At 47.9% G+C, this 15,635-nt stretch overlaps 1 protein-coding gene across 1 annotated transcript in view; it reads left to right on the forward strand.

Moving 5' to 3' along the window:
- THOC1 (THO complex subunit 1) overlaps positions 1 to 15,635 on the forward strand; it is a 50,736-nt gene that overhangs the window by 23,194 nt on the left and 11,907 nt on the right. Inside the window, exons 8-17 of the mRNA XM_069731165.1 lie at positions 1,163 to 1,245; positions 1,324 to 1,397; positions 1,972 to 2,080; positions 2,204 to 2,335; positions 2,888 to 2,988; positions 5,020 to 5,086; positions 5,170 to 5,220; positions 5,300 to 5,370; positions 5,511 to 5,606; positions 9,714 to 9,779. Of these exons, the coding sequence (XP_069587266.1) occupies positions 1,163 to 1,245; positions 1,324 to 1,397; positions 1,972 to 2,080; positions 2,204 to 2,335; positions 2,888 to 2,988; positions 5,020 to 5,086; positions 5,170 to 5,220; positions 5,300 to 5,370; positions 5,511 to 5,606; positions 9,714 to 9,779 (850 nt within the window). The remainder of the gene's footprint in view (positions 1 to 1,162; positions 1,246 to 1,323; positions 1,398 to 1,971; positions 2,081 to 2,203; positions 2,336 to 2,887; positions 2,989 to 5,019; positions 5,087 to 5,169; positions 5,221 to 5,299; positions 5,371 to 5,510; positions 5,607 to 9,713; positions 9,780 to 15,635) is intronic.

Here is a 15,635-nt window from a genome sequence, read left to right on the forward strand (position 1 = left end):
TTGCAACTGCACTTGGGGACACTTTTTCAAAGTTTTCTTAATTTTTCAGACTGACTGACCGTCATTTCTTAAAGTAATGATGGGCACTCGTTTTTCTTTACTTAGCTGCTTTTTTCTTGCCATAATACAAATTGTAACAGTCTATTCAGTAGGACTATCAGCTGTGTATCCACCAGACTTCTGCTCAACACAACTGATGGTCCCAACCCCATATATAAGTCAAGAAATCCCACTTATTAAACCTGGCAGGGCACACCTGTGAATTGAAAACTATTCCCGGTGACTACCTCTTGAAGCTCATCAAGAGAATGCCAAGCGTGTGCAAAGCAGTCATCAAAGCAAAAGGTGGCTACTTTGAAGAACCTAGAATATAAGACATAATTTCAGTTGTTTCACACTTTTTTGTTAAGTATATAATTCCACATGTTAATTCTTAGTTTTGATGCCTTCAGTGTGAATGTACAATTTTCATTATCATGAAAATGCAGAAAAATCTTTAAATGAGAAGGTGTGTCCAAACTTTTGGTCTGTACTGTATATACTGTATATGTAATATATATTGGATTAAGTGCACATTCATCACCTTCCTCACCTTTTTTATAGTACATATAAAGCTTTTATTTTCCCATCCTTCCTTCCTTCCTCTTTACTGTTCAATAAAGTGATTTGTTGTACCAATTATTTATCACCTAATTTTTGGATCTATTGATTTAGGTCGATATTTTCCTATATAAAGTAGGGCTTACAGGTGCTGGCCCAATGTTACAGCATAGAATGCTGTCTATATGTCCCCAATGCGCTCTCCATAAAACAAAAAATGACTTGCCTACGGGACTGTCCAGTCCGATGGTCGTCGCTGGTCTTGCTCCTCCTCTCTTCTTCCTCTCGGTCTACATCATCCACACAGTGTCCTCCGCATCGTACTCCTGCTCAGATGCACTATCCTCTACCGAGGGCAGAGCACAGTATTGTAGTGTGCATGCGTCATCACTCTTTGGCCTTTCCTCATGAATGCACATTACTACTTTATATGGGACAAACCTGATGGCTTTTGAATAAGTTACCTATTACGGACAGGTTTTCTTTAACAGCCAATGTCACTATTAGATGAATACCTCTTCTATCTCATACTGTGTGTTACTTTTCCATATTTTGTTTTAAGGCTTGAATTTGCAAAGTCAGTTCAACTTGGAGAATGTCACCGTTTTTAATGTCAATGAACAGGAAAGCACTCTGGGGCAAAAAGTAAGTGATTGCATCTGTGACCGTTTTGTACTCGGCTCTGTTGCCGTTTTTGTGTTTAATCTTCTCTATAAATTGCAGCAAGTGGAAGAAAGAGAAGATGGAATGGAGATTGAGGAAGGTGAAATGGGAGATGATGAGACGCCTAACAGTTCGTAAGTCTTTACCCATAAGAGATTTGGGGTCGCACCTGCCTGCAGTGGGGTAACCGCAAGCCGCACCACTACACTGCAGAAGAAACAAATGCAAAAATTACTTGTGAGATTTGCTGCAGTTTAGTATGTAGCTTTTGTGAAAGCGATTTGTAAAGGGCCACAAGTATGGGGCTGTCTGCATATCTAATGACCCAAACAGCATTATTGGGATTTTAACATATAAAAGTCCAGAAAATGTGGCCAAAAAATCCTTTAGGCTGGAACTACACTTCCAATTATTTATTTTTGTACATAATCGTAAAGCATTAGCCTTTCCTTTATACCTATCTTTTCGGATGCACTCCTGGGTTCGGCTCAAACTGATATATGTCAAGTCTCCAGTGGCCAACTGTGCTGGCCCGTGTATGAGGACAGGGTATGGCCCACCAGCTGGAGCCATCACTTTCTACCTAGTGGCAGGGCATATACTCCCCAATGCTATTAATGAAAAAGCTCATACAACAAGGTCATGAAGTCATCAATGTTTAAAATTTATCGTACCGTGTTTTGTTTCAACCATTTTTTTCCCCACCAGTTCCATTCCAATAGATTACAATCTGTATAGAAAATTCTGGTCTCTACAGGACTTCTTCAGGAACCCCAATCAGTGCTATGACAAAACTTCTTGGAAAACGTTTCTCAAGGTAAATGTTTTTTGTATATAACGGCTAGCGCTGTATTGGTGATCCTCTGTCTACTGCAGCGTGACTTTATATTTAGTGCTGAGGCTCAGGTCGAACTCGTTATCTTGCATCTTCTTGTCATAGTTCTCAGAAGAGGTTCTGCAAGTGTTTAAGAGTTTCAAACTGGATGATACACAAGCATCACGGAAAAAAATTGAAGAGCTGAAATCTGGAGGCGAACACGTTTATTTTGCCAAGTTCCTAACAAGCGAGAAGGTAACGCCCAGCTAGTCTGCTGGTGCTTTACATGGCATCTGCGTCCTATGTTCTTCCAATATGTTATTTTTAAATGACACTTATGCTATAACTTACACTGAGAAATTCACTTCAGGGGGTTGTATGGAAATTTGTTTTTTAAAATGTAACCAGTAAGAAACAGAAAAGGTTATTCGGTTACCGATCCTCCACCTCTTCTCTTGTACTGTTGCATGTGTCCCCCAGTTGGTGTCCCAGCTTCTACTTTCTGCTCGTATTGCACACTAACACTGCAGGTAATCATTGGTGCCATGCTGACCACTGCTGCCAGTCATATATCCGAACACCCAAAACAAGACCTAACGAGCCCAACAGTGTACATCCTGTTTTGTTTGTAAGGACATGATTGCTGAAGGCTCTGATTGGCTCCAACGGTTACGTGCAATACTAGCCAGGAAGCTAACAGAGGGAGACCCGTACAGCTGTTATAGAGAAGTGACAAGACCACAACGTTGTTACAATAAAATGTGACAAATGTGGTGTTCTACCTAACATTTAGGTTTTCCGTTGTAGTTAATGGACTTGCAGTTGAGTGACAGCAACTTTCGGCGACACATTTTGGTTCAGTATCTCATATTGTTCCAGTACTTGAAGGGCCAAGTAAAGTTTAAAAGGTAATCCAGATATGTAGAGTTCTTCTCGTGTGAATGTGTTCTTGAATGCTATTCTGCTTTATCCATGGACCTGGGCCATCAAATGTTTATCCAATTTGGCTTGATAAAGATCAAGGCCAAGACATGGGTATATGCCAACATGTGGTATTACTGCAGCTTGATACATTGATTATTAACCCCTTTCTGACCTCGGACGGGATAGTAAGTCCGAGGTCAGAAGCCCCTCTTTGATGCAGGGCTCCGCAGTGAGCCCGCACCAAAGCAGGGACATGTCAGCTGTTTTGAACAGCTGACATGTGCCCGTAATAGGCGCGGGCAGAATCGCGATCTGCCCGCACCTATTAACTAGTTAAATGCTGCTGTCAAACGCAGACAGCGGCATTTAACTACCGCTTCCGGCCGGGCGGCTGGAAATGACGTCATCGCCGACCCCCGTCACATGATCGGGGGTCGGCGATGCATCTCCATTGTAACCATAGAGGTCCTTGAGACCTCTATGGTTACTGATCGCCGGTGGCTGTGAACGCCACCCTGTGGTCGGCGCTCACAGCACACCTGATTTTCTGCTACATAGCAGCGATCATCAGATCGCTGCTATGTAGCAGAAGCGATCGAGTTGTGCCTGCTTCTAGCCTCCTATGGAGGCTATTGAAGCATGGCAAAAGTAAAAAAAAAAAGTTTAAAAAAATGTTAAAAAAATAAAAAAAACATAAAAGTTTAAATCACCCCCCTTTCGCCCCAATCAAAATAAATCCATAAAAAATAAATCAAATCTACGCTTATTTGGTATCGCCGCGCTCAGAATCGCCCGATCTATCAATTAAAAAAAAAAGCATTAACCTGATCGCTAAACAGCGTAGCGGGAAAAAAATTTGAAATGCCAGAATTACGTTTTTTTGGTCGCCGCGACATTGCATTAAAATGCAATAACGGGCGATCAAAAGAACGTATCTGCACCGAAATGCTATCATTAAAAACGTCATCTCGGCACGCAAAAAATAAGTCCTCAACCTACCCCAGATCATGAAAATTGGAGACGCTACGAGTATCGGAAAATGGCGCAATTTTTATTTTTTTTTAAGCAAAGTTTGGAATTTGTTTTCACCACTTAGATAAAAAATAACCTAGTGATGTTAGGTGTCTATGAACTCGTACTGACCTGGAGAATCATAATGGCAGGTCAGTTTTAGCATTTAGTGAACCTAGCAAAAAAGCCAAACAAAAAACAAGTGTGGGACTGCACTTTTTTTGCAATTTCACCGCACTTGGAATTTTTTTCCCGTTTTCTAGTACACGACATGCTAAAACCAATGATGTCGTTCAAAAGTACAACTTGTTTTGCAAAAAATAAGCCCTCACATGACCATATTGACGGAAAAATAAAAAAGTTATGGCTCTGGGAAGGAGGGGAGCGAAAAACGAACACGGAAAAACAAAAAATCCCAAGGTCATGAAGGGGTTAAATGATGGTTCATATTTTTGTGCTTTTTGTAATGTAAATTTGCTGTTTACCTTTAGTGCTCGATTCATTACAGCAGTTTTGGCAGAATTCTAGTGTAAATTGTTTTTTTAAGGCGCAACTTATAGTTGCGGAAAAATTTTGCAATTTGTAATTTTCAATCCAGTTTCTTCCAGCTCTGCCAAAATGGATGAACTGTGACTATCCCTATGTCAGAAATCTTACTCCAGTTAGGGACTGGAGTAAAAATTTCTGGCGAGGCTCACATAGGTGCATGCTACGTGTTAGATGCTCCTGATTCATTAAGAGGCGCATTCCTCATAATCAATCTGGAGTATCTGACTCTTCGAGACAGTTGAGAAAATCGCCAGCATTGATGAATCGGGGCCTGTGTGCAATTCGCCATGCCGCTTTAGGATATACTGGCTGCAGGAGCGCATCTACATGGAGGAGATTTGGAAAGCAAACTCCTCTATAATGGTGCTACGGCTGAACCCCGCGTATCCTTTACCTAGAATATCCAATTACTAATGTCCGTAAACATAAGAGAAAATAACTTTATTATTTTCCAGCTCAAATTACGTTTTGCTGGAGGAGCAGTCCCTCTGGATTGAAGAAACTACCAAACTTGTTCACCAGGTTTGTGGTGTTTCTATTATGTTTTATTAAGCTAGTCTAAAGTCTGAGACCATAGCTGATGTCTTGTACCTACTTTATTCCAGTTACTTGGTGAAATCCCTCCTGCTGGAGACAAATTTTCTAAAATGGTGGAGGTGAGTATTAGCCGATGCAATAACCATGGAAGCTGGCAAATCACATTTTGGAACTTAATGTCTTAAATCTCATTTTTAGCACATACTCAACACAGAAGAAAACTGGAACTCTTGGAAGAATGAAGGCTGCCCCAGCTTTGTGAAGGAAAGGTATGTCAATTTGTAATGTCAGATCACATAGCAATTTTACATTAGAATTTGTTAACGCAATATCATAAAGTCTCTAACATTTAATGCAACAATTTGCTTTTTTCTTGTGTTTTTTTTTTTTTTTTTTTTTTTTAAATCAGACAACCAGACAGTAAACCATTGAAAATGGCAAGGAAACGACCGGCCCCTGAGGACTTTCTAGGCAAAGGTTCAAGCAAAAAAATTCTAATGGGAAAGTAAGATTCTAGATATTTCTGCCTCTTAAGATGCCTGTTTTTTAGACATATTACTTTGTAGCCTTTTCAGGGACTTTTAGACTAGAGATGGGCGAACCCAAACAGTAAAGTTCGGCATCTGTACACACCTACTGTTCGGGCACGGACACCGAACACAGACTTCACTAAGAAGTCGGTGTTACTCTTCGGGATCGGCTTCCCGAACAGTTACTTCCGGTCACTGCTGTCGGCTGATGGGACCACCTCTCCCATCAGACGACGCCTGCTGCCGCTAATAACAGAGAGAGCAGGTGGCGTCTGATGGGAGTATTAATCAGCCGGTGCTGTAAACAAATAATTAAAAAAAAAAAAAACTGTGTGGGTTCCCCTATATTTTTGATAACCAGCTAGGCATAACTCACAGCTGGGGGCTGTAATCCTCAGCTGTCAGCGTTAGCAAGGCTAGTTATGAAGAATAGAGCGGTCCCCAAGCAGATTTTTAAATTACTTAAATAATTTAGAAAAACGAGGTGGGGTCTCCCAATTTTTGACCACCAGCCAAGTTAAAGCAGACAGCTGGGGGCTGGTATTTTCAGGCTGGTAAGGGGCCATGGATATAGCCTCCCCTCCCCAGCCTAAAAATAGCAACTCACTGCGTCCCAGAAAAGGTGTATCTATTAGATGTGCCATTTGTCTCTTTGCCTGGCTCTTCCCACTTGCCCTGTACCGGTGGCAAATGGGTTCACATTTGTGAGGTTGATATAACCTTTGTACTGTCTGGTGACATCAAGCCCACGGATTAGTAATGGAGTGGCTTCTATAGGACACCTATCCATTACTAATCCTATAGTTGTATGGTAAATAAAGACACAGCCAGTATAAAGTCCTTTTTTACCTTCCCCATGACAGCACCGGTACGAGAGATGGTCCCGCCCCCAAGAACAGGAAACCTGCAGTGGAGATAAAAGATGGGGGCGGCACCTCTCTCCTCAGTTTGGTTTCCTGTTCTTGCGGGGAACCTGTGGTGCTGCATGGGGAGGGGATCTCTCTTTGCTGTCCGGTCACGAACCGAGGTCCGCGGTGGGAGCAGCGGCGTGCGCGCGTCGCCCGCATACCTGGAGCTGCGAGGGCGTCCTTCCCCACTGCGGACTCCCCGGCGTCCGCTCCTTGTCGGAGGCTGGGCCGGGGGAAGGAGACGAAAAGGCGTTCCCATCACGACGCTGGCACCAAGTGAATGGGAGAACTTCCGGTTTGTGAACCGGAAGTGACACCACACGCCGGAGAAGCGGTGTGCTGACACTCCCCGGGGGGGGGGGAGGAAGTTCAGGGACGCACACACCGCTTCCTGCCCACCAATATTTAAACTGCAAGGCGGCAAGCAGAAGCTGGTAACAGCCTCCTGCAAGATGGCAGATCCTGTGGAATCAGCGATCCCAGCAGAAAACCCACAGCCTGTCGTGGTACTGAGGGTCCGGTGGGTGAGTGCATTTGTAAGGCAAACCATGTCAGTAACACTGTGTTTTCTGTATATGTATGCAGGGAAAGAAAGTTTACCTCTAAGCGAAAGAATAAAGTGTGTGCACTCTGTGATAAAAGCCTTCCCAAGACATATGAGAAGCGAATATGCTGCTCATGTATAGAAAAAAACGTATCTGAAGAGTCATCATCATTTCTTCAGAATATAAAGGCTATTGTTAGAGACGAGGTGCAAAGCACTGTAAAGGAGCAATTAAGACAGCACGGGTTGCAGAGCTCCGTAAATCCACCTTCTACGCCTGCCCAAACATCTGATATAGAATCCGAGGGTGAACCATGAGAGCTTCCGCCCGAGGAGGACTCGGACCTGGACTCTTCGGATGAAGAGTGTGGTTGGCCATATATGTTATCAGAAGATGTGGGGAAATTATTGAAGCTGGTTAGATCCACCTTGGGGGTGGAGACACCAAAGGAAAAACAAACGGTCCAGGACTCCATGTTCAGTAATTTGGAAGAGAAACGAAAAGTTTTTCCGTTCCATGATAATATATTAAAACTTATAAAGAAGGAATGGAAAAAACCGAACAAAAAGATTTCGGTTCCCCAGGCCCTTAAATGGAAATATCCCTTTGATGAGGAAATTTGTGAGAAATGGGAAAAGGCACCTAAGCTGGACGCAGCTATTGCAAGTACCTCCAGGGTCATAGCGCTTCCTTTCGAAGATATGGGTGCCCTAAAAGACCCCCTAGATAAAAAGGCAGATGCCTTTCTAAAATCAGCCTGGGAAGCTTCAACTTGGGCATTCAAACCAGGGGTAGCGCTTTCCTGCACTGCCCGTGCCATGGTTAGATGGCTAGATGAATTAAGCGACCAAATAAAGGACAAATGTCCAAGAGACAGACTTCTAGAGGTCATCCCTTCGCTACAAAATACAGCAGGGTTCCTGGCAGACGCTGCCATTGATTCAGTTCGATTTTCTGCCCGGGCAAGTGTCCTCACTAATTCGGGCAGGAGAGCGTTATGGTTAAAAAACTGGAATTCCAGTCAAAAGTGAAGCTCTGTGCCGTACCTTGTGAGGGGCAATATTTATTTGGGAAGGCATTAGATGAAATTCTAGAGAAAGCGGCGGATAAGAAAAAACATTTCCCTCCACCTCCCTTCTTTAAACGCCGTTGGTATGACAATCGTCGGTCCTTTCGGGGATCAGGTAAAGCAGGGCGGGGCCGCCCATCAGATAGAGCCACGCGAGGGAAAACCGGGGGCGACAGAAGAGACAGAGGGTTCCTATTCAGTAAGCCAAAACCAGACCCTAAACAATGACGCCATATTCCAGGTGGGAGGAAGGCTACGGTTTTTTGTCCATCAGTGGGTAAGCTTACAGCCATCTCAATGGATAATAAACCTGTTATCCGACGGCCTACGATTAAACTTTATCTCCCTGCCTCCTCACCGAATAAAAGTTACTCGTGTGGCCAAAAAGAACCAAATAGTACTAGAAAAAGAAATTCATCTTCTCCTGGACAAAAAAGTCCTGGTAAGAGTACCTCCACAAGAAGTAGGGAAGGGGTTTTACAGCACCCTATTCCTCACGCCAAAACCGGATGGGTCATTAAGAACAATCTTCAACTTAAAAGAGCTAAACAAGTTCATCCGAGTAGAAAAATTCAAGATGGAGACTCTGAAAACGGCGGTAAAACTGCTGTATCCAGGATGCTACATGGCAGTCATAGACCTTACAGATGCCTACTACCATGTACCAATCAGCACGGAGCATCAACAATATCTAAGGTTGGTAGTGCAGCTGGGTCAGGTCTACACCCATCTACAATACCAATGTAAGTAACTTAATGCTATCCCACAAACATGGATTACGGTATTCAATGGAATGGGCGTTAGGCGGATATAACTGTTTTTTGTTTTTTTTTTGTGTGTGTGTTTTTTATAAATAAAAATTGAAGTGTTTGTTTTGTTTTATTTTTCAAATCAAGGACTTTATTCTTGCTGTGTGTTTATTTACAACACAACTTTAGGATTAGTAGCCCCCAGCTGTCTGCTTTAGCTTAGCTGGTTGTCAAAAAGGGGGGGTGGGCCCCAGCGCCGTGTTTTTTTTTGTTGTTGTTTTTTTTTTTAGATTATTTAAATAACTAAAAAAATCTGAGTCGGGACACCTTTACTCTTGACAACCACCCACAATGTTTTGTTTTATTTATTTACTGCGCCGGCTGATGAAAACTCCCATCAGCCACCTCCTGCTCTCACTGTTAGTAACGGCAGCAGACATCAGTGACCAGAGGTAATCTTTATACCTCCGATCACAGCTGTGGGCTCACGCTGTGTGGGAACCGCGGCTGTCTGATTGGCGGTGATTGTACCGCTGATCAGAAGCTGTGTTTGCCACGCTGTCATGCACAGGACAGCTTGGCAAACACTGGATGTTCGGCCCCCCCCATTCAAGTGAATGCGGTACGGGTACTGTTCTGGTTCCCGAACCTGAACTTTTTGTAACTGTTCAACTGAACCGGCCGGACCCGAACATCCTGGTGTCCGCCCATCTCTGTTTTTGACCTAATCATTTCTCCTAATATTTTGTGATGTGGCGGCAAAGTGGATGAAGTTATAGCTTGCCATTTTAACTAAAATCTGTCTTTTCAGCGAAGAGTTAACAAGGCTCTGGAATCTGTGTCCTGACAACATAGACGCTTGCAAGTCAGAAACCAGGTAAGGTATAAGGTAGCGCATATACCGGACTGTCATCCATAGCCTGCTGATGTTGCTTGAGAATTGCATCTAAGTGTTTCTCCCAGAAATCTGGGGTAATAAACTTTCAAAACTTTTGGAGTTTATACTTCAGTTTTGGCCAGCTCCATCAAAGTGGTCAGAACAGGGCATGGCGACACCCGCTCGTCTTATTCATGACAAGTTGTGTCTTATCTTAATTCAGACATTTTTAAGATGCTCCCAGATCATTAAGAGACACAAGCCACTTAGAGGGAATCTGTCAGCAAGTTTTTGCTATGTAATCTGAAGACAGCATGAGATAGGGGTTGAAATACAGATTTCTTTATCGCCTCTCATTGGGGGACACAGGAACCATGGGTGTATGCTGCTGCCACTAGGAGGCTGACACTATGCAAATAAAAAGTTAGCTCCTCCTCTGCAGTGTACACCCCACCGACTGGCATTATACTCTTCAGTTTAGCTTAGTGTCAGTAGGAGGTGGACACGGGTCTTTCATTAGACCCTTATCTACCTCAATGTGCGTCGTTTCTTTTCAGGTTTCCGGAGGGATACAGGGTGAGCAGTCACACCTGTAGTCCCACAATGCGGACTATGAGTACGGCGTGTACTGCCACCCCGTATCCTCATAGATCCCTCTCCAGGACCAAGAGCCTAGCACACAAGCGTGCTTAGAAGTCCGGTCCTGGCTCCGTCCCCCACCCACTCGCCTTCCAGAGCCTGTCGGTTGGAGGAGACGAGGACGTCCGTCTCCAGCTCCACGGACGTCTAATACTTTCTACGCTTTAAGGTTAGTACCGGACGGCGTGGGTTTTTAGGTGAGTATTTTTTTCCCCTAATCAGCTCTCCCACGGCGCCTTACAAGCGGATTCCTTCCTTTCCTGCGGCTGCATCTTTACGATGCGGTGCCTTACAGGCAGCCGCGCTGCTATTTCTGCGGCCGCACTTCTATTACTGCGGGCACTTTTCCTGGCATATCGTTTGCCCTGATGTCCGGCAGCTTCCCCTCGGTGGCCGCACTTTTACAGGCAGTCACACTGCCTTGTCTGCGGCCGCACCCTTTCACCCTGCGGCGCGGCTATCTGGGGGGGCCGTACCTTTTAGGAGCCTGCTCGCGGCCCGCCGTTCTCTCCAGCGGCCGCCGCCGCCTTCTAATATAGACCCCGGCGGCAGCGCTCCCCTTTCTATGCGGCGGCTGCCGTGCATCTTAGCCGGGCAGCGCCCGCCCCGCTGTTTACCTCCAGCAGCCGCCGGCTTCTAATCTAGGCCCCGGCTTTTCCGGGGCCTGCTTCCGGCGTCGGCGGCAGCGCTCCCCTTTCCATGCGGCGGCTGCCGGGCTGTGCCCGCACCGCTGATTACTTCTGGCGGTCGCCGGCTTATAATTTAGGCCCCGGCGCTTCCCGGGGCCTACCTCCGGTGCCGCGCTCCGCCCACTTCCGTTTTAATCGGGCGGGCTTTCTCCCGCCCGACAATCTGTCCGGCGCTATCTCAGCTGACTCCTCCCCTTCCTCTACGCCGCTGCTCGGCTTCTGGATTTTAACTCATCGCGCTCCGCACCTTCCTGAGCGCACATCATGCCCATCCTTCCAGCGGTCACCATCTGCGCGAATTGCAGCAGGGGCTCGTTTTCTCTCCGGAGATCCACCGCAGCTGGACAGCTTCCTCTACCTGGTATCCGTTTTCTCATCTGCCGTGAGTATCTGCACTGCAGACTGACACCCCCCTCTGCTCCGCTGTCCCCTAACCCTCTGGCTTTTCTTCAGATCTCCGCTCTGTCAGGCCTGCAGCAACACAATTATTCCTACCGTCCGAGAGTGATATGCCTCCTCTCTGTCACAATCGGTGGCCGATCTAACACGGGTGTCTCAAATTTTGGTGTCCGTGCTGGATTGATTACCTCTGCAGACCCCCGCAGTAGCCAGCGGGTCACAGGAGCCTCCGTCCGAGCCCTTCTTGATAAGCCACAAAAGGTCCAGACAGGAACGTCGGTCTGAGTCCTCTTCTCGCTCCATCTCGCCACACGGTTCTCCTCTGCGGTAGGCGTCGCCCTCCCCTGAGTCAGGCAAGGCGTTCTCTGGGAAGGTGCCCTTTCTTATGCGCCCTCGGATGATATTTCGGAGCTGGATTCTAACCAAATCGCCACTATGAGGGATATGGTTCAGAATCATTGGAGCTATAAACCAAACCTGTGGCATCAAGGATCCCTCTACGGAACCCGCAGGTCAGGCGGTTTCGTTTAGACGGGCTAAACCACCTTCCAAGTTTTTTGCTCCTCATCCTGAATTCGAGAAAATCATGAACAGAGAAAGAGCAAACCCGACCAGTCGTTTTCAGAGTGGAAAACGCCTTGGTGTTTTGTATCCTTTTTCTCCAGAACCTACCGCCAATTGGACGGTCTCGGTGGATCCCCCGGTTTCCAGGGTGTTCACAAACACGGTGCCTCCACTGTCCGGCGGAGCATCTCTGAAGGATTCTAACGACAGAGTTATAGAATCCTTCGCGAAATCTGCCTTGGAAGCGGCTTCAGCGGCTCTATGTCCAGCTTTTGCTTCCACTTGGGCCTCAAAATCCATCTCAAAATGGGCCAAGGATCTACGGCGAGGTATCCTGGACGGGGCGCCTCCCGCGCAATTAGCGGAACTTGCCAACCAGATTTCCCACGCCGGTGAATACCTGGTCTCCGCCTCCCTGGATGTCGCGTCTTGTGCGGCTCAGGCTTCCAGCAATGCCGTTGCCATCCGCCGGACTGTTTGGCTCAAGGCCTGGCAGGCGGACTTGTCTTCCAAAAGTCCCTCACTAGTCTGCCCTTCCAGGGCTCTCGTCTCTTTGGTTCCCAGCTGGACCAAATCATTAAGGACGCCACCGGGGGTACAAGTTCTCTTCTCCCCCAGGCTAAGCCTCGTCGCCCTCCTCCTAGATGGCACTTTTGCTCTTTTCGGCCTTTTCGTCGCTTCGCTGCGTCAAGCTCCCATTCCCAGCAGCAACAGAGGCCACAGGCACGTCAAGAGAAGAATGCGGTGGCCTTTAGGCCCACTCCGTCCTGGCGTCCTCGCTACTCCCAGGGTAGATCCTCCAGACCCAGGACTGGAAGATCCACCTCCGCATGACTCTTGGCAAGACTCCAGCCCAACTCCCAGGTTGGGCGGCCGTCTTCTCCTTTTCAGGGACGTCTGGTTTTCCGCAGTAGAGGACACAGGGGTCATTGAAGTTGTATCCTCGGGATACAAGATAGAGTTCACCTCCCGACCCAGGGATCGTTTCTTCCAATCCCGTCCTCCAAGAGATCCCGCTCTAGTTCCGGGCTTCTTCGCAGCCATCGCTTCTCTGCTCAAATCCGGGGTAATCGTTCCCGTCCCAGAGAAAGAACGGTTCACGGGTTTCTACTCGAACCTTTTTGTGGTACCGAAAAAAAAAAAAAGACGGCAAGGTTCGCCCCATTCTGGACCTCAAATTGCTGAACAGGAGAGTTCGCCTGAGACACTTCAAGATGGAATCCCTTCGTTCGATAATTGCTTCCATGGAGGCCCAGGAATTTCTAGGCTCAATAGATATCCAGGACGCCTACCTCCATGTCCCGATATTTCCCGGACATCACCGTCTCCTGCGCTTCGCAGTGCAACGAGAACACTTTCAATTCGTCGCCCTGCCGTTCGGTCTCGCAACAGCGCCAAGGGTGTTCACGAAGATCATGGCGGCGCTGATGGCCATCTTGAGTCAGAGGCTTGGTCCTATGTCCATACCTCGACGACATCCTCCTCAAGGCTCCGTCCTTTGCTCAGGCTCACGAAAGCCTGTCTATTGTTCTCGACACCTTAGCCCGTTTCGGGTGGCTGGTCAACCGGAAGAAGTCCTGCCTTATTCCTTCTCAGCGCATCATCTTTCTAAGCATGCTTTTCGACACTCGTCAGACCAGAGTCTTCCTTCCCAAAGACAAGAGATCCACTCTTTGTCGGGACATACGCTTGCTCCAGGGTCCTCGGCCTCCCTCCCTCCGATCGGCCATGAAGGTTCTGGGGAGGATGGTAGCTACATTGGAAGCGATTTCTTCGCCCAATTTCATTCGCGACCTTTTCAGCAAGCCATTCTGTCTCAGTGGGACAGGTCTGTCTTCTCCCTGGATCGGCCAAACAGACTCTTTTCTCGGGTCAAGCGGTCCCTCAACTGGTGGCTGACGTCACCTCTCATCTCCCAGGGCAGGTCCTTCCTTCCAGTTCACTGGCAGGTGGTGACAACGGACGCCAGCCTGTTCGGCTGGGGTGCAGTTTTTCGCCACCTGACGGTTCAGGGCCGTTGGTCGTCGCAGGAGTCATCTCTGCCAATCAATGTCCTCGAAATTCGGGCCATCTTTCTGTCCCTCCGCCACTGGGAAAGGATCCTCAGTGGCCTTCCAGTCCGGATCCAGACGGACAACGCCACGGCTGTGGCATATGTCAACCATCAGGGGGGGACCCGGAGCTCCTTGGCCCTTGCCGAGGTATCCAAGATCCTCCTCTGGGCAGAGGCAACGGTTCCGGTGATATCCGCGGTGCATATCCCCGGCGTGGACAACTGGGCCGCCGACTTCCTCAGCCGCAAGGGCCTCGCGGCAGGGGAATGGTCCTTGCATCCGGAGGTCTTCCATCAGATTTGTCTTTGATGGGGCACTCCGGACGTGGATCTCACGGCGTCTCGAATCAACAGGAAGGTTCCGCAGTTCGTCTCCAGGTCCTGTGATCCTCTCGCAGTGGGCGTCGATGCTCTGGCCATTCCTTGGTCTCAGTTCGAGCTGCCCTACCTGTTCCCACCCCTTCCATTTCTTCCCAAACGGTTGAAGATCAAAGCGGAAGGGGTGTCGGTCATCCTGATCGCCCCGGATTGGCCCAGGAGAGCTTGGTTCGCGGAGCTCGTCAACCTTCTCGCGGACACTCCCTGGCGCCTTCCAGACAGGCTCGATCTGCTGTCCCAGGGTCCGATCTGCCACCCGAATTCTTGGTCGCTCAGTTTAACGGCGTGGCTGTTGAGACCGCGGTTCTAAGAGCGTCCGGCCTTTCAGTCCGGGTGATTCACACCATGATTTAGGCTCGGAAGCCTTCGTCTTCCAGGATCTACTACCGTACCTGGAAGGCTTACTTCCGTTGGTGCGAATCCAACCGCGTTCCGCCTATGGTTTTTTCCCTGCCTTCTCTTTTGGCCTTCCTTCAGGCAGGACTGGATTCGGGCCTGGCTCTTAGCTCTCTAAAGGGCCAGGTTTCTGCGCTTGCCATCCGCTTTCAGAAGAACTTGGCCTCTCGGCCACAGGTTAAGACCTTCTTTCCAGGAGTAGCCCACGCTGTCCCGCCGTACAGAGCCCTTGTGGACGCAGAGGACTTAAACCTGGTACTGGACGTTCTGAGGGTTTCCCCCTTTGAACCTCTTAGGGAGATTCCTCTATCGGTTTTATCTTGGAAGGTGCCCTTTCTTGTGGCCATCACGTCTATTCACGGCGTTTCCGAGCTGGCGGCCCTGTCTTGCCGTCCTCCGTTTTTGGTCATTCGCCAGGACAAGGTGGTCTTCCGGCCTCCACCTTCTTTTCTTCCTAAGGTGGTTTCCACCTTCCACCTCAACGAGGACATCGTTCTACCTTCCTTTTGTCCAGCTCCGACTCATCCTCTGGAGCGATCGTTGAACAAGCTGGACCTCGTCAGGGCGGATCTATCTGGACAGAACGTCCACTTTCCGGAAGACGGATTCTTTTTTTTTTTTTTTCTCGTCATTCCTGATGGCACGCGCAGAGGCCAACCGGCTTCTAAAGCGACTATTGCTCGCTGGATCAGAATGGCAAATTTGGAGGCTTACCGGGTCAAGAACAGAGTGCCCCCT

This window comes from Ranitomeya imitator, chromosome 6, assembly GCF_032444005.1.
Source record: "Ranitomeya imitator isolate aRanImi1 chromosome 6, aRanImi1.pri, whole genome shotgun sequence".
Lineage (NCBI taxonomy): Eukaryota > Metazoa > Chordata > Amphibia > Anura > Dendrobatidae > Ranitomeya > Ranitomeya imitator.